The sequence below is a fragment of the Glycine max genome, chromosome 17 (assembly GCF_000004515.6).
Source record: "Glycine max cultivar Williams 82 chromosome 17, Glycine_max_v4.0, whole genome shotgun sequence".
NCBI lineage: Eukaryota > Viridiplantae > Streptophyta > Magnoliopsida > Fabales > Fabaceae > Glycine > Glycine max.
The window spans coordinates 41,340,019-41,358,623 of NC_038253.2; the positions used below are offsets into that span (position 1 = coordinate 41,340,019).

General features: G+C 31.4%; 2 protein-coding genes across 3 annotated transcripts; one reads left to right on the plus strand and one right to left on the minus strand.

Moving 5' to 3' along the window:
- Positions 1-573: 573 nt before the first annotated feature.
- On the minus strand, positions 574-3,769 carry LOC100819408 (tubulin beta chain). The gene is made up of 3 exons (XM_014769875.2): positions 3,077-3,769; positions 2,010-2,279; positions 574-1,511 (listed from the first exon to the last, which is right to left on the minus strand). Exons 1-3 carry the CDS (start codon positions 3,474-3,476, stop codon positions 832-834), a joined length of 1,350 nt encoding a protein of 449 aa, XP_014625361.1. The 5' UTR covers positions 3,477-3,769; the 3' UTR covers positions 574-831.
- Positions 3,770-11,631: 7,862 nt separating this feature from the next.
- LOC100785193 (protein PSK SIMULATOR 2) lies at positions 11,632-16,817 on the plus strand. 2 transcript variants are annotated; one of them, XM_006601290.4, is made up of 13 exons: positions 11,632-11,852; positions 12,102-12,341; positions 12,993-13,306; positions 13,411-13,503; positions 13,593-13,683; positions 13,958-14,051; positions 14,432-14,529; positions 14,712-14,781; positions 15,175-15,272; positions 15,364-15,480; positions 15,567-15,643; positions 15,735-15,779; positions 16,182-16,817. In XM_006601290.4, the coding sequence occupies exons 2-13, from the start codon at positions 12,123-12,125 to the stop codon at positions 16,645-16,647; spliced, it is 1,782 nt and encodes a 593-aa protein (XP_006601353.1). In that variant the 5' UTR covers positions 11,632-11,852; positions 12,102-12,122; the 3' UTR covers positions 16,648-16,817. The 2 variants fall into 2 exon arrangements, with proteins under 2 accessions (XP_006601353.1, XP_006601354.1); XM_006601291.4 differs by having other exon boundaries at positions 11,847-11,920.
- Positions 16,818-18,605: the final 1,788 nt, after the last annotated feature.

Sequence of the window (18,605 nt, forward strand, 5' to 3'; positions counted from 1 at the left end):
TCATTCTCGTTCACGTTTCCACTCATGAGATATGCCTTAAATGTGAGAGAAAAATATATTATATAAAAGTGAGAGAATTAAATCTGAATCATATAATCAAATATGAATAATCAAGACATAATATTATATATGATCACTTAAAATCATGTGACTTTTTTACTTTAAATTTTACTTAACCATCTATGTATGTTTATACACAATCATAAAAAACATGAAGTGAAGAAGTAAAATATACTATCCTCTCTTTATCATTATTAGAAGGTTCAAATTAAAAATATAATTTAGTAATTTTATATGATTTAATATAAAAATTTTCATGCATTAATTATTTTTTACAAGAAGGTTCTTCATTAATATGGATTCTAGAATGATGTGACAGTGGAAAAATATAATCCATTAATGTTTGTTAAATTAATTAAAAATAAATTTAATATTCTTAATTAAATTAATTAATATTTTTAATTTATAAGAATTAATTAATTGAAACTTATAATAAAAAAATAAAGGAGCATATACTTAGAGTTATATGGCGTTGGTGGTGTCTCCCATGCATCCCCAATACCGAACATAGAATTCTAGATAAGCCAACCTTTCTTATTCATACACTTAGATTATAGAACAATGAACAATCTGGTCTACGAGGAACATATCAAACAATTCAAAGGTAATTAATTAATACGCTTAAAACTTAAAAAAGGGATACGAACATCACCAAAAATATAGGAGAAATAGGTAGAATGGAAAAAAGTAGAGACAGACATATATAGATACATGACTACTAGCAGGAAATTTAGTAATTAAAACAAGGTAGTGATGAACCATTTACTGGTCCTAGTAAGCTTGTTCCCCCTCCTCAACCTCCTCCTCATCGTACTCATCCTCATCAGCAGTAGCATCCTGATATTGCTGGTACTCTGCCACCAAATCGTTCATGTTGCTCTCTGCCTCAGTGAACTCCATTTCGTCCATTCCTTCACCAGTGTACCAGTGCAAGAAGGCCTTGCGCCTGTACATTGCAGTGAATTGCTCACTCACCCTTCTGAACATCTCCTGAATTGAGGTGGAGTTTCCAATGAAAGTGCACGACATCTTCAAGTTCCTCGGAGGGATGTCACACACACTCGACTTAACGTTGTTGGGAATCCACTCAACGAAGTAGGACGAGTTCTTGTTCTGCACGTTGATCATTTGCTCGTCCACTTCCTTGGTGCTCATCTTTCCCCTGAACATGGCTGATGCTGTCAGGTAACGGCCATGGCGGGGATCGGCGGCACACATCATGTTCTTGGCGTCCCACATTTGCTGGGTGAGTTCGGGGACAGTGAGGGACACGTACTGCTGAGACCCGCGTGAGGTGAGAGGTGCAAACCCCACCATGAAGAAGTGGAGACGTGGGAATGGGATCAGGTTCACTGCTAGCTTCCTCAGGTCGGAGTTCAGTTGTCCAGGGAACCTCAAGCAACAGGTCACTCCACTCATTGTTGCAGATATCAGGTGGTTCAGATCACCAACTGCAACCAAAAGATTAACATTAAGAGTGTATTTGATAAGGTATTTCAATTAGTTTTTATCTTTTTTACTAGTTGAAAAATTTGTTTTATTATTTGATAATTAAGTTTCTTTTAGTAGTTTCTAGCCTAAATTAACCAAGTTATTGTTGGTTACATGGCTAATTAATTACTTGGGGGTGGTGGAAGGGAATTCTGGCTATGGGAAATTTTACATGATCTTAAATTATGATACATGGTCTTGGACAATCTTCACATGATACATAATTGAGTCTTAGATACTTATGTAGTCTCATATTTATGTAACTGTTTCAAATTGCTAAATGTTTGAATGTGTGCAAAAATGAATGCAGGGAATCCGGATCTGAGTGGGAGTCAGTCGAATCTTTATCTGACAGTTTTACGGTAATTGATTGTGTGAAAAAACTTTATCCACATTTTCCAATTGTTGAACATGTGAATGCATGGAGAAATCCAAATCCAAGAGGGAGTGGTACTTACAACTAGGAGTGGTGAGTTTTAAGGTCCTGAAGCAAATGTCATAGAGTGCTTCATTGTCAAGAACCATGCACTCATCTGCATTCTCCACTAGTTGGTGAACGGACAAAGTAGCATTGTAAGGCTCCACAACCGTGTCAGAGACCTTTGGAGATGGAAAAACAGAGAAAGTAAGCATCATTCTGTCCGGGTACTCCTCCCTGATCTTCGATATCAACAGTGTTCCCATGCCAGAACCCGTGCCTCCTCCAAGTGAGTGACACACTTGAAAACCTGATCGAGAAAAAGGACTCAAAATGAACATACATGAAACTCAAAACCATATAATTTACCCATAGTGAAGCTGCGTTATTGTTTCAGGTTGTACTCATACAAAATCTTCTGATGTGCGAAAATACATTGTTTGAGGTGTAGTTATAAGGTTGGTTAGGTGTTAAAAGAAAAAAAGAAAGAAAGAATAATGTCATAGATTATCGAAATAAAGAAACATTGTTTGAGGTGGCACTTGTAAATTCATGTACTATAGACTGTAGTGAACAATTGGTCTTTCTAAGATCGACATTGAGATAAAGATTTTGATTCACTTTTGTTACCCTCAACTTAATTTCCAATTTACAAAAGTAAAACCACATTGTCGGTGCTTACTAATTGTTACACTATCAAAGTCATGCACATATAATTAGGGGAAACAAATAAGATATTTATTTAATATTCAACGAGGCATGATAAAGTATGGCCACGTGGTCCCTTCCTGTTCTCCCACTACACGGGTCAAGTGTCAACTTCAGCGAAATAACATATGGGCTCAAACAACAAAAATAATGAAGCATCAATTATTGCAGCAGAAAGCCGACACCATAAAAAGAAAAGAAAATGAACCTGATGCAGTGATAGTAGTACTAACCAAGTGAGTTCCAGAAGCCAGATCTAGTAGCGTTCTTTTAATTATTCTAATAGATCTATAGTAATAATGATTAATCAGCACATAAGCACAAAAAGAAACTCCATATACATGATGATGAGTGAATGAAAATATAATATTATATTAATTTGTACACGATAGTACGTACCTTGTAAGCAGTCACAATTCTCGGCCTCTTTGCGAACGACGTCGAGGACGGAATCGATCAACTCGGCACCTTCGGTGTAGTGGCCCTTGGCCCAATTGTTGCCGGCGCCGGACTGGCCAAAGACGAAGTTGTCGGGCCTGAAGATCTTGCCGTATGGGCCGGATCTGATGCTGTCCATGGTGCCGGGCTCCAGATCCATGAGGACGGCCCGGGGAACGTACCTTCCGCCGGAGGCCTCATTGTAGTAGACGTTGATCCTCTCCAGTTGGAGATCGGAGGCCTCGTCGCCGGTGTACTTTCCGGTGGGGTCGATGCCGTGTTCGTCGCATATCACTTCCCAGAACTTGGAACCGATTTGGTTCCCGCATTGCCCACCTTGCACGTGCAATATCTCCCTCATTCTTGTGGTTATTTTCGGGTTCTGATATGAAGCGCAGATTCAATACATTTATATTTGCCTCTCTCTCTCTCTCTCTTTCTCTCTATATATATGGTAATTATGGGATCTGAGAGAGGGTAATAATGGAAGGGCGAGTGTAGGTGGTGTTCAGGCGCCAACTGTACCAGCGCATAACTGTCCCTCTCAACCTCTCTTCCATGTATTTCGCTAGCTCTATCCTTGGATACGTATGTGAATCCAATGTTATCTTTTATCGTATGTATACACTCTATACTATATACTATATTATATATATACACCACACGACTCTTATCAATACATAAGAGAAAATCTGATAATCGAATATACACACATTAATTTGCTACTTATAAATTCAGGAGAAGGAGATGGTATTCCAGTTTACGATTTTGGTTTCTTCTCTCCCTTTTTCCCCTGTTTCAAATTACAGATGTTACTTATTTAAAAGTTTTGGTTATTAAACAAGTTCCTCAAGATTATGCTAACTAAATTGCAGGGTACTTTAATACTTTTCACCTATAACAATGTAACTAAAAAACAATCTCACTGTTTTGATCGATCCTTATAATGCATTAATTAAAGAAATGAGATAAAACAATTTTCAATGGATTAATTTAGTAATTATCCACATTTTGAAAATTTATTTTTGAGGCAGAATTTTTTATAGACTAATATGATAGTATTTAGTATTTAAAATTTATTTAATGGTCAAAATTAATTATTAAAAGATTAACTCATCAAATTATGAATAACTAACTTGAGGGTTCATGTTGGACTTTCTTACTAGCATTTTCGTTAGCTCACTATCACTTTTAACTTCTCTTAAAAATCTGTCTTAAATCTGTCAATTTTTTTAAGGCAATATTTTCAGTTTTTTTTTTTACTGACAGTATAAGAATTTGGAAAATTTATTTTTAAAGTATTAATCAGTTTATGTTTTATAACAATAATTACATATACTTGGGTAGTTGAGTTATCATTCGTCAAAATTTATAACTGCTACTGAAACATTCATGACTATTAATATATGCTCTATAGATTTGATTATATTTATTTATTACAATACGTATAGAATGGATTTATTCAAGACAAATTAATAAGGGCCGGTGTGGGAGACATTCACTTGCAGGAAAGGAATTACGTAATACTTGTAATACTAACAAGTATCAAATAGTTTTAAAACTATAAAAAAAATCAAAAAAATGCCATACAAGGAAGAAAAAGTATCATTAACCATTGGTTTAATTACTTATTTAATCTATATAATTTTTAAAGTTATCCATTTTAGTTCCTGTAATTAATAAGTTGATTTTTTAGTACCTAAAGTTTAATATCTTTAATTTTTGAAATTTATATTTTAATTTCCAAAAGTTTTTGCCATTAAAAGTTTTTAATTTTGATAAGGATCCTCTTAGAATTAAAATATAAATTTAAAAAATTTAAAGAATTAAAATATAAATTTAAAAAATTTAAAGATTCATTTATTAATTATAAGGACTAAAATAAATAAATTTAAAAATTATAGAGAATATAATTAAATCAAAACAATTAATTAAAAGGATTAATTAAGCACCGAAACTTTGGTGTTTTGGTGTCACATTGTATAGTAAAAGAAATTAACATTATAAATACATGTTTCACTAGTAAGAAATACAAATAATTACATGATTATTATTATTATTTTTATCATATATATGATTTAGATTTATAATTATGGTATTATTAAAATAATTATTATTATATAAATATATATACACACACTGAAGTCATGCATCATGCATGATTAAATAAAGAGAGAAAAATACACTGTTAATGAATGTAATTTTTTGTTATATTATCTTTTAACCATAAATATCATATGATAAGTTTATTAATTTCATTAATAAACTTATCAAGAATAAATTTTAATTGGTTGATATAATATAAAATAATGTATACCCATTAAACTCACAAATAAAACTTAATTAGTTCATGTATTATATTTTTTAACGTTATTATTAAGGTGTGAGAAAATTTTCGATTATATTTTATATAAATATATTAACACTTTTTTCCTATCTTTTATATGAAGAGTGTCAGTAATACACTCTAATACATTTTTTTAACACATTATCTATTTTTGGTTAGAATTGGCTAAAAAGTATATAATCATAAGTGAAATATATTAAATATGAAATGAGACTTGAAAATTATGTAATTTCTAAGAAATCTCAACGAAGGATAGAGAGTGTATTTAAAACAGTATAGTATATTAAAAAAAGTGTTATTAACATTTTACCTTTTGCATAAATTCGTTTAGCTAATTTGAGCTATTAATATTGCATGTCTCTCAACCGTAAAATTTTTACTTACTACTTTGAGTTGATGAAGATTCTTGCATTCGATCATGTGCTTTATGACATGTTGTGCAATTGAGTAACTTGTATAAATACATCCTTGTCCCATCTCCCATAATTAAAATAGAAAATAATTCAATCATATTATGTCACGGAAAATTAAGAAACGGTGCATGTGTGTACGTACTCCATTATTGTTTTATTTTGACCGATTGTTTTATTGTATTATTATACTAGTTGGAAACCACGTGGTGTGCACGTGGCTACCGACGTTTGTCTGCATTGATGGGGTAAGGTGATGTTCTCCAATTTAACATTTTGAAATATTAACAAAGATTTAAATATTTTTATATATTCACCTTAATCTTATGTTCTCTCTATATATATATCTATACCAAACGCATTGATTTGTAACCAAGAAATAGACTTAGGATCTATCATTACGTTAACTTTGAAGTGAATTGTAGAACCATTAATCATTTAATCCGTTCAGGATGTCAGAATTAATAGCGATTACGTTAACTTTGAGTTTAATTTTTACAAGGAAGGTGCTAGCTAATAAACGCGCCGTTGTTAATGTCGTTGCTAGCTAGGTTGCTCAGCAATGAAATGTCTCATCTTGCTTCACCATATTTATGGTGAGATTAAGAAATTTCAATCAAATACAAAGGAAGTTATCTGCGTGATTGCATCCAAACGCTAGTTGTGACTTGTGAATGGGTGAATTTCTATTGGCTCATAACGTAGAGTATGTTTGGTTCAAATTGAAACCAATTAAAAGACAAAAACAAAAAGTGAGAAAATTAAAGTTATAATGAGTTGTTTTGCTATTAATATGGAAAAAGCGATTTGATTTTCTTTAAAGCACGTAAAACCAAACATACTGGTAGTTCTGGCATCTAACACAAGTTGGGATCGAAAGTTGAAATGTGAAATTCTTTTTTTGAAGGGTGAAATGTGAAATTCTTATCATGATTTTTTTTTTTTAATTTTAACTATAAAAAATATTTTTATATAAAATTTTGTAAATGGAAATAAATAAAATAAGGTGATCGTATTTTTGTAATCAAAAGTGAAAATAAAAAATGAAAGTAGAAAACATTTTTGCAAATCAAATGATACTTTATAAGCGTTATTTGATTTAAGAAAGCATTTTTTGTTTTGATTTTTAACTAGAAAAATGTCACATGATTTTAATTTCATTTCTTCTTTTTAAAAGTTTATATATGCAAAATACAGTGAAAGCAAAAAATGAAAATAGAAAAGAATAAAAAATGGGTCTATGACCTTGAGCAACCTCTAGAATTTGACGAGGTGATGTCTTTTTGGCATTCAATTCACACCCCAACCAAGTCTATTAATTTTTTCCACATTGTTGTTGCCATCGCCACCCATGCTGCCCCTTTCCAAACAAAACCATGGCTTCAAGTCGTGATCTCAAATTTTTAATAGGTGATAGTTTATGAAGTATTACTTTCTCCAAAGTCTTATGTGGTCTGTTTTTAAACTACTAATTTACTGTTTACTCAAATGCTAACATTATGCCATAATTTTCTCTAAAGAGTGATGTTAATGTAATGCATAATTCTTCTGCCAGCAGCAACATATTCGTGTAATCTAACGTGTTGTATGATGCCTGCATGAATTGCTTGCTCAAGAGAAGACACAAGCATCAAGTTCAGTACATGAGGAGGTTGACCTTGACGAGTTAATGTATGTATGCTTTGCAAACTCTTCAACCTCATCTTATATGGAGAATTCAGGGAACCGAGGGTGATTTCTTAGGCAAAGTCACAGGAAGTGAAAAAGTGATTTGTCACTTCAACCATAAGGAGTTCTATAGATGCAAGTATGTTATTGACTTAAATATTATTCCTTGTGGCTCATTATCTTTCTCTGTCTCTTAATTTCTGACATGCATGGTTACATGTGCCTGTTGTTGTATTAATTTCCAGGATAATGGATAAGCATTTAAAGTCTTTCACCAAAGCATATTGATACGAAGTTCATCAAGCTTGATGCAGAGGTCAGCATGAACCATTCTATGGAGATGATTTTGGAGTTTGCTAAGGGATTGAGTCAATGTAACTGTTGTAACATTGGACATATTATCTTAATGCAACTGTTTATCTTGGTAAAGAGATTGAATGAAGTTCACAATTGAAAATAAATTTCAGAATGCACCATTCTTTGTTACAAAACTGGCTATCAAGACTTTACCTTGCGTCATACTGTTCAGGTGAGGCCTAAATTTGTAATTGATCAATTGGGTGTAATGTTTATCTTCTTCATATCCATTTGGATTTTGGGCTTGTATAATCCATAGCAATCATATAGAAGCTATACTACGCTGCAACTGTTGTATGAATCTGTCCCCTTAGGAAATTGCTAACGTTTCTCCCACCCAAGGGGTATCAAAAGTTAGAACTTCATTTGTAACAGAGGAAATTGATATAGATTTTCTAAAATGGATTTTATTATTGTTCATTGTGAGTGCATTAGAAGCCACTAAAATTGGGCCAGGGCTTGAATGGTACCAAACTGTGAGTGCATGAGAGAAAGGGAGTATGCATGAAATTAGAGCACCAAACTTCATTATCACCGTTAAACCAAACTTCATTATCATATTATTTCATTGTTACATCAAAATATAAGATTACACAATTTTAAATGAAATGCCAATTTAAAAGATCATGTCAAGGTAATTTTTCAAGTAGTATAAAGTAAGTTAGTTATAATAAAAAAATGAAAAAAAATATTTGTATGAAATAATATTTCCAACTACATATTTTATTAAATATTTGGAAGGTCATTAAGGTTAGTTTTGGATGACTTGGAATTGTTAAAAAATCAATTGTAACATTGAAATATTCATTGCCAATATTCCTGCACGTAACTAATTTCTCTCTCCTAGTATTGCAACTTTATATATTTTTAATTATAGGAAATACATTTTTCATATAAAGATATAATAATTTATTTTTTTCCTTTTTTATTAAATCATTTTAGACTTTAGTATGCAATTAATATCTTAATTTGGTTTACATAATTTTCATCATAATGATATTTTTTTTAGAAAAATATGGTTTTAATCCCTATACTTTCATTGAATCTTATTTTTAGTTACTAAATTTTCATATCTTGTTTATAGTCCTTCCTGGTAAAATCTTTACTAGCAATGTTAACTTGTGCTCTAATGTTATTAACTTATGTCCAACGTGACAAATTTGTAAAAGGTAAGGGTATTATTTGTTTTAGAAGGGAGTAACTTTCGGACTTGCATGTTAAATTATAATAGGTGAGGGTATTATTTATTTTAGGGAGCAAATGTTTCGGTTATAGGGATTTTTTGCAAAATGGTTAAGTACCAAAGTGTCACCATAGAAAAATATTTTTATATAAACTAAAGTGGCACCATAAGTATCACCGTTACAAAGAATACTAACACTACCAACCCGATGCACCATTGTATTAAATGGTTATAAATTTTTTTTTTGCATCTTTTTTAACTTTTGCATCTCTAAGACATTTCCCCATTATATATAATTACTAGTTCTTGCTTTTAACAACAACTTTTTCCCACACCTACATTGTCTTCATCTAGGGTGTGAAGAATGAGATGTGAAATTCGAACCACAGCTCCTACGTGCCGATGTAGTTTTTGAAAGTTAGGGTTTAATATATTTGGGAGAGATATCTTAATAATTTCTTTTAAAAAAATCAATTCCCCATATGATTTTAATTTTTTTTAAAAAAACATATTGTTTGTCATGTTAAACACAAGTTAACACTTAGTGAAGATTGTGTGAGAAAGGATTAAAAATATTTTATTTTTTTTTGTAAAATTTAGGAACTAAATTAGAGAATATGAAAGTTTAGGGACTAAAAATAAGATTTGATGAAAATATAGACACTAAACATATTTTTCCTATTTTTTAATATATAAAGTTATATCTCTTATTTTTTTTTTAAAAATAGTTTAAATTCATTAACAGTGTCCACATATAAAGATAATGAATTCATTCCTTTTATTGTAAAAAAAATGAATTCAATAATTTTAATAAATAAAAAATCAATAAACTTAGCATAACTCATGTAGAGGCAATGAGATTTTACCATATGGTTAAATAAAAATATAGATTCAAACGGAACAAAGCTATAAAAATTTTGAGCATTGGAGAAGAAGTCATTGTTATTGTTCTCCAGGTGCTTTTCTTATCTAACCTTTAACTATGATTCAGATAATCACATAATGACTGACAAGTTTCATCTTGAACAAGGAAAATCTCTAACCATAGAATAGACTATTTTTTTCAAAGGCTGAGACACATCATGCTTCCGTTCCTTCTTAAATCATCATAATATTAAATATTTATTTAGTGTGTGACGGAGGGAGATATGACTCATATGAGAGGACAAACAAAAGAGAAAATGGATGCAGCGGGTTCGAGTTGTGGGGAGTAAGGCAAGTGGAGAAAATATTTTTTTTAAAAGTTAATTTACATATTTAATTCAGATTAATCAATTGAAATTATTTTTCTAATTTTAAAATAAATGAAAACTATTTATCTAAAGTGAATAAAGAGTATAATTTTTTTAGTTAATTAAAAATAATAATTATTAAGATTTAGTATTTTTATATTTTATTACATATATTTATGTGTTTTATTATAACTCTAATTATTAACTTTTAATAAAAAATTATAATTTAATTAATTCTTCATCTATTAAAGTAATAAATAATATGACATGTACGTGATAATCAAAATGTAATAATTTTTTTAAAAAAATACTATACTTGTATGTTGCAAAATGAATAAAATAAAAATAACAAAAGAGTGTATGAAAAAAAATGTATGAAATGTGCTATGTGTATTATATATGAAATTTTGACTTCAAGAGAGGGAAAGAATGAAACATTAAACATGGTAATAATTAAATCAATGGTGGAATTCAAAATAAGATAAATGTTTAAATTTTATAGGTCATTGAAAATGTGGTTGTTTAATCCCATTTTTACTTTGAATCAATTATATAAATCATTTAAAATGCATTTTTCTTAAATATTTTCTTATTAAATATCCATTACTAGTGGTTCAAGTGTCAAATATCAAAATATTAAATAAGGATATGATCTATAGGTGTTTTAATTATTTATATATAAAAACTCATCCAACATATATTTTCGTATTTCCCACGCTCGTTGTGGTAAAACACACCTTTCACGAAAAGACAAAGGAAATAGTTATTAGAAGTTGATCAACGTGTTAAATTCAACGATTGTGACGTCGTCGTTGTGTATCGGTTGACCAAGTGCTTGTTTAGTTCTAAAATAAACTCCTTGATATTAACGTAATTAATTTAAAACCAACTCTTAATAGCAATTACAAGAATCCAGTTAAACTTTTTACGTTAAATTAAATTAAACGAGTGGTAATAATAAACGATGAACGAAAAAAAATCATAAATTCATAATTTACGTAGCGTTACACCAAACTTAAGACAAATACTAGGACTATGGAGTTACGTGGAGTAAGTATAGTAAGAAAAAAATCATTGCCTAAAACAAACAAAACTGGACAAGGTAGGCACTGGGCGATACTATAGTTTTGTGCGTTTTCACGTTGGCTTTCTCTTTCATACGTAGCGCATGACACTCACACACTATCAAAGTTTGAAGCAGTCTTTGATTCCAATTACATTTCAACACTGTCACGCTTCATGCCCCGAAATTTCCTCTCCTTTCGGTTCCAATTACGCTCCTCTTATTTTAATTTCATAGTTTACTTGTCTTATTATTTATTTTATTTTATATGTTCCACAAGGATATTCAAAAAATTAAAAATTTCAACCACTCGAATATCCTTCATGAACCTATCTCATTCCATTTCAGTCAAAGCCAAACTCCTTAATCATCTCTTTCATTTTTGTTTGCCTTTTGTCTATTTCTTCCTCCTTGCCAATTCTTGTTCTGGAGTTTCCGTTTTGGACTTGGACACTCTCTGTCAATAGTACTAAATAGGTATGTTTCCATTGAAACACTTATTGGGGTGATGATATTCAGTGGATTGTTGAATCAAAACAGCTTTGGTTTGTTATGTTATTACTTTTTTTTTTCTCTCTCACTTGTCATAATAAACTATGCATGTCAATGTTATTGCTTTCATTCTTTATTTTTATTTTTTCTGTGTTTTGTTTACCATGTTATATAACTTAAAGATGCAAAGTCACACCTCTTGTGTAAATTGAAGTAGAAGTCGAATTTGTGCAGGCGTTGAATTTTTAGACAATAATGGGGTCTGTTTGCTCAGCTGGTAAGGCTGAGAAAAATAAAAACAAAGAGGTTGAAGGGAAAGCCTTGGGGAAGAAGCTTAAGAAGTTAAAGAGCATTGCAAAGGGGAAAGAAGATTCTTATTCAATTTCAAGGACTGGTAGAAAGCAAAAGAAGCTAAACTCCGGACTTTCAGGCGAATTCAAATTATCCACTCCTAGTCGAAAAGAAGGCAAAGAGGTGCTTTCCCTCCACTGATTTTTGTTTCTAAAGCTGAATTAATTTGTTAGAGTGGTAACAAAATATTATTCTCCTGAAACGTAGAGTAAACACATTTTTTTAAGATCTTGTGTGTGAATAAAAGTCAACAAATTTATTACACATAATAACTTGCAATTGGATGACCATGTAAAAAACCTTTACAAAACATTCTAATTAAATTCTTTTTTAAATTTGTAAGGGGCCTTCTTACTATAACAATGTTGTGTTAGGAAAAATAATTATATGAGATAATCATAAACACGTTTGCAAATGTATAAAGGATCAATTATGAATGAGTTGGAAGATTAATTACATTTATGCATTCCACTTTTGTTTTGACTGAAAGATATGTTAGCCAAATTATTTATTAAGGCAGAGTACCTGTTTTCATCCAGTAAACTAATAATTGAGGTTAGAGGCCTTAATAAGAACTTGTTCTGATTTTACATATTGATTATTTTGAAACATGAACTGATAGAAAACTTTTTTTTTACTGATAATTGTGAAATTATAAGCAGAATAAAATGAATCTATTGCTGCTTTTATTTGAGTTCAATGAAAGGCATCTCTCATTCTGTTATGGAGCCTTTGCATTGGAAATTTGATTAATGATGTCTCTTCTTTTCACAGAGCTCCCAGAGAGGCTCCTTTTGGGGAAGAGCTGGTGAGAGGGCAGTAGAAGTTCTTGACACACTTGGAAGTGGCGTGCCGAAGTTAAGCAATAGTAATGGGTTTGGCTCTGGAATGGCTCCTAGAGGGAATAAAATATCTATATTGGCATTTGAAGTAGCTAATACAATAAACAAAGGAGCAATCTTGTTTCAATCAGTTTCCGAAGAAAACATTCAGTTCCTTAAGAAGGAGATTTTACAATCAGAAGGGGTGCAACAATTAGTTTCAACTGATACAAAGGAGTTAATAGGTCTTGTTGAAGCTGACAAAAGGTCTTTTGCTTGTTTAGAGAACGGAGTTTTATATTCCCTTGGATGTATACATATTTTCCTTTCTCTAATGTTCTTTATCTCTGAATTTTTGGGGGAATCTGTAGGGAAGAATTCAATGTCTTCTCCCGGGAAGTTGTTAGATTTGGAAATATATGTAAGGACCCTCAGTGGCATAACCTAGAACGATATTTCTCAAGGTGACTTTGCTTGCTTTTAAATGTTGGCTAATGACAAGACTATGCTAACTCATCATGATTGAATTCTCAAATAATTACAAACATTTCAGATTACATTTGGATATCTTGGACAACAGGCAACCAAGGGTAGAGGCAGAAATGACAATGCAGGAATTGACCACTCTAGCTCAGAATACTGCTGTAAGCAATGATTTGTCTCCTTGGTTAACTGATGTCTGAGCAATGAGCAAAGCCGTTATGTCAATATTTGGGATATCTTATATGCATGCTGAATGGTTTTATATCGTATACTTTTCGGTATTACAAATATGCATTTTGTAGCATACAGGGTCGATGTATTTGTAACTGTTAAGTGTTTAATCTATGATTGAAGTTGATGTGCTTAAAGTTCAGTTTTATTCTTGAATTTTTCATTAGTTCCTTCTTTAAATAACTTTTTCTTTTTTCTACATAGGAATTATATCACGAACTAACTTCGTTAGAACGTTTTGAACAAGATTATCAGCACAAGCTTAAGGAAATGGAATCCTTAAATCTTCCTCTCAACGGTTAGTAACTTCACAATATAGTTTTCCCTAAAAAGTGTTTAATCTCATTTAACTTCTCTAAAATCTGATTCTAATTTATCCAAACAAGTCAATTAGATAACTTCTGTTGCGGTTAGTTGGAGTTGGTTATTAATTCTGTTCTTTTCCCTCCATCATATTCAGTGTACATACTATATATTCACATAGAAATCAATGAAACATGTGTTCTGCGAAATTTCCACTTCTCTTAATCTCAGTCTCAATAGCAAGAGAATAATATTCTTAATTTTTGGTCAGCCCGAGAGTTATCATTTTAGGTTGTCAGTCTTACACATTATCTGCAAATTATAATCTGCAGTATTTAACTGATTTTTGACAGGTCAATTTCTTTATAATTGTAGGGGACAGTCTCACTGCTTTTCAGATTGAAATAAAGCATCAAAGAAAGCTTGTTAGGAGCTTGAAAAAGAAATCTCTTTGGTCCAGAAATTTGGTTGAGGTATACGAGATTGTGATTCTAATAACTATTTTATAATTTATAGGAAGGAAAAGTTCGTCTCATTTGAAACTTTCATAATTTCAATCTCCCTGCATTCCCTCCATTTGAATAGATAAGTTTTGGATATCAATGGAGAAGTATTTTACATCAGTGGACTTGTTCCGTGCAATTACTTACTGCAGATAGTTGAAAAGCTTGTTGAGATCGTTACCCATATAGATCAAGCAATTTTGGAGTTCCTTGGAGATCATGGTATGAGATCATATCTAGTAGGAATTAAAAATTAATTATTATGTGTCTGTATGCATGCTCTTATGCACAAGGAATTCATTATATCAAGTAAGCTTGTGGTCTGAAGTCTGAACTTGCTTCATCAATCACATCCCTATTTTTTTTTTATAAAAAAAATGATAAGAAAATCACATTCCGTATTGTGGTATACTTGTTGCTCAAGTCTTCTCTGGCTCTAATTGCCTTGTGAAATCATCTTTTGAAATTTAAAGCAGTTTTTAATCATTTTTTCCACTGTATTTGATTTGATTTGTATTTTTCCGCTGTCTATTACTTGGGTTTCATTGATATACCATTAAAAAACATTGAGACATATATCTCTAGAACATTTTATGAAATTGTGGATTCTGGCAGGTGCAACCGCTGTCAAGCATTGTAATGGTTCTGAAAGACTTGGTGAAGCTGGCCTCTCACTGCACTATGCTAACATTATCAATCAGATAAACATGATTGTAAGTTTGTACCATGCTAGTGTAATTAAGAGTAACCTTAGCAAGTAGTTGTTGTTGCCAGAATAAAATGTGTGTTTCTAACTTGTATCAGGCATCTCGTCCAACCGTTCTTCCTCCAAATATAAGAGACACATTGTATCATGGATTGCCAAATAATATTAAGAGTGCACTTCCTTCCCGGATGCAAAGCATTGATGCTATGAAAGAGGTATGTCTTCCCAGCACTGCTAGCTTCATGATCATTGGAGTTTTATTTCTTGATCTTTGATTATGCTAAATGCAAATTTTCTTTAGCTCTCCATCACTCAGGTCAAAGCTGAAATGGACAAGACTCTGCAGTGGCTCAATCCATTTGCCACAAATACGACCAAGTAAGATATTTTGTAAATTTAAGAAACTCGATATCGGTCCCTAATTTTTAAATAATTATATATATATTTTTTGCATTGATGTATCTTGCAGAGCACATCAAGGTTTTGGATGGGTTGGCGAATGGGCAAATACATGGTGAGTTTTTGTTTCATATTTTTGTATGGAGAATTGTATGAATATCATTATTGTTTTTATGCTTAAATATATATAAGGTCTCTTATAAATGATTGAATTTTGTTTTTGATCCCTAATAATTTTTTTGTTCTTTTTTAGTATATAATTATTAAAAATTTTGTTTTGGGTCTCTATTGATAACGTTGAATAAATCAGTTTGTACAGTGACATAATATTAATATTATTTACCTGATGATAAAAACTTAACAAAAATTTTAAAGTATGAATAATGAAAAAATTTATTAAAGATTGAGAGCAAAATTCTATTATTTGTTAGCGACTAAACATATTTTAAGTCTTGTTTTTATGGAGGACAATTGAAGTTAGCAGTATGATTTGTGGTAATTTTGTTGCGGTTTTCAGCAATGAGTTTGGAGAAAATATGGCCAGAGAAAGTAACCTGATTCGCCTCCAAACACTTTACTACGCTGAGAAGCAAAAGATGGATTTTTACATAATCGAATTGTTGACTCACCTTCACTATTTGGTTACATTTGTAAGATACAGACACAATACCATGAGGCCAATGCCAACAAGAACTTCTCCTAGGCGACTTGATTTTCAATCAAACATGTTGCAATTTATATCTTTAGACAGTATTAACAAGCCTTTGGGATCTAAACTTTCTCAAGAGGATAAAAGATTATTAGAAGAGGTAACTATGAGGAAAAGAAGCCCTGGAGTTAGCAAAAGCGAGAATCTTGAAGTAACCAAGAAAAGAAGTGCCAAAGTTTGGCATCATAGCAATAGTGTAGGAAGTTCACCTGTTACTAGAGAAGGCTTGGAGCACCAAAGATCTAATGTTTTGGATATTATAGATGGGCTATAAGATAATACTAATAGCTTGGTCAAATTTTTACATCTCAATACCGACGATAAACTTCATTTACTTATTTACTTTTCAAGTTACTTTTGTATTGGAAAGCAAGATAGAACATTTTAGTCTTTATTTGATGTTTCTGATAGATAGTTGGGAAAAAAATGTTTGCGTTATTTTAACGTTAAATTTCTTGATGTAGATTTCATCCACATTTACTTTCTTAAAAACTAATGCCAGAAAGTTAGTAAATGAACAAAAATGATGAACTGCATGATGAAAGAAATTGGTATTTTAATCACTTCACACATCCTATTTAAGTTTTTCCTCGCAAACTGTTATTCCCAATAAGCATCTTTTTATGAATTGAATTTAATTCCTTCACAAATTTAACATCTTTAATAAAGATTCTTTGAATCTTTGACCATCACAATTTATTACTATTCTAGCTCAAGTGTTTTTCATGTAGGTTTGGTTCAACAGAAAGAACTCTCAAAAATTTTATTTTTGTAAAAAAAAATTATTTCTATACAAATAAAATCTAAAAACTCAAATTAAATTTTATAACTAAAGCAAAAATTTATTTCTATCCGAAAAAAATGATCTTAGAATCCAAAATAATTTATAATTTCTTCCCCTCTAAGTCAATCTAAAATAATTTTGATTATATTATTATTACAAAAGATCGTATTCCAACCCACTCATGTGTGAAACCTTACACGACCAATCCTTTAACTTTTATTATTTAAAATCATGTCCTTCAGATTGGTTAAAGGTTGAGTGCCCCAGTGTCGTAACCAGGCTGGGAGGACACCTCTCTCGCAGATTTCAGTGCGAGCTTTTGCCACTCATCATATCCCATTAACTGCCTGAAGGATCAAGCCTGCTAACTCCCAAACTTTCTATTCTTATAGGAGCTAATTTAATTATCTGTTACGATATCCGTCGATGTGGGACTGAAACATAAATACTCACATTGCCTACTACCACCCACTACTTGACTTAATAAACAACACCTATGCACTGTTATCAGCCACTAAAACACTTAAATTAGTTCCTCACTTAGATTCTTTCTATTAGACTATTACTGTTAGATGAAGTTTGTTACTAATTTAGTTATTTTCCCTCCATCATATTCAGTGCACATGCTATGTATTCACATCAGAAATCAACGAAGTGTTTGTTTCTGCATAATTTACATTTCTCCTAATATTAGTCTCAACAACAAGAGTCTTTTGTTAATTTGATTAATATATATTCTTTTTGGTCGTCTTACAAGTTATCATTTTACTAGAAATCATAGCGGGAATGTATTAGAAATTGCTGTACAAGACTAGAAGTGTGTTGGTAACTCTTTCATCTAAAAGCTTTATTTTGTTAGCATTCTTTAATATGATCTCTGTTTATGATCTTCCTAACTTCTAAAGCAGTTTTTCCTCTTAATCATTTTTGCTGTTTGGATTGGCATGCTGGTTAAAAGGATTAGGGAAATCAGTAAGATCACGTGAAACCTGAACCACTTTTGTTGTTTGCTGTGTTCTGATCATATATGTGCAAAGTTTTATTTGAATCTTTCTGCTATCTATTACTTAGATTTCAATGAGACTTATCTCTAGAAAATTGCTTTTGATCATTAAGATTTTATGAGATTGTGGATTCATGGTAGGTGCATCCACTGTCAAGCATAGTAAGGATTTTGCAAGACATAGTGAGGCTGGTCGGGCTTTACACTATGCAACATAATCGTGATTGTAAGTTGTGCCATGCTAATTAGGAGTAACCTTAGCAAGTGTCGCAACCAGGCTGGGGTAGGCACCCCACTCCCATATATGATGCTAGATATCACCACTCATTATATCCCATTAACTGCCTGAAGGATCATGACTGACCAATGCCCAAACATTTTTCTATTATAGGATCTAATTTAGTTCTCTTCTATAATATCCTTCAATGTGGGACTGATACATGAA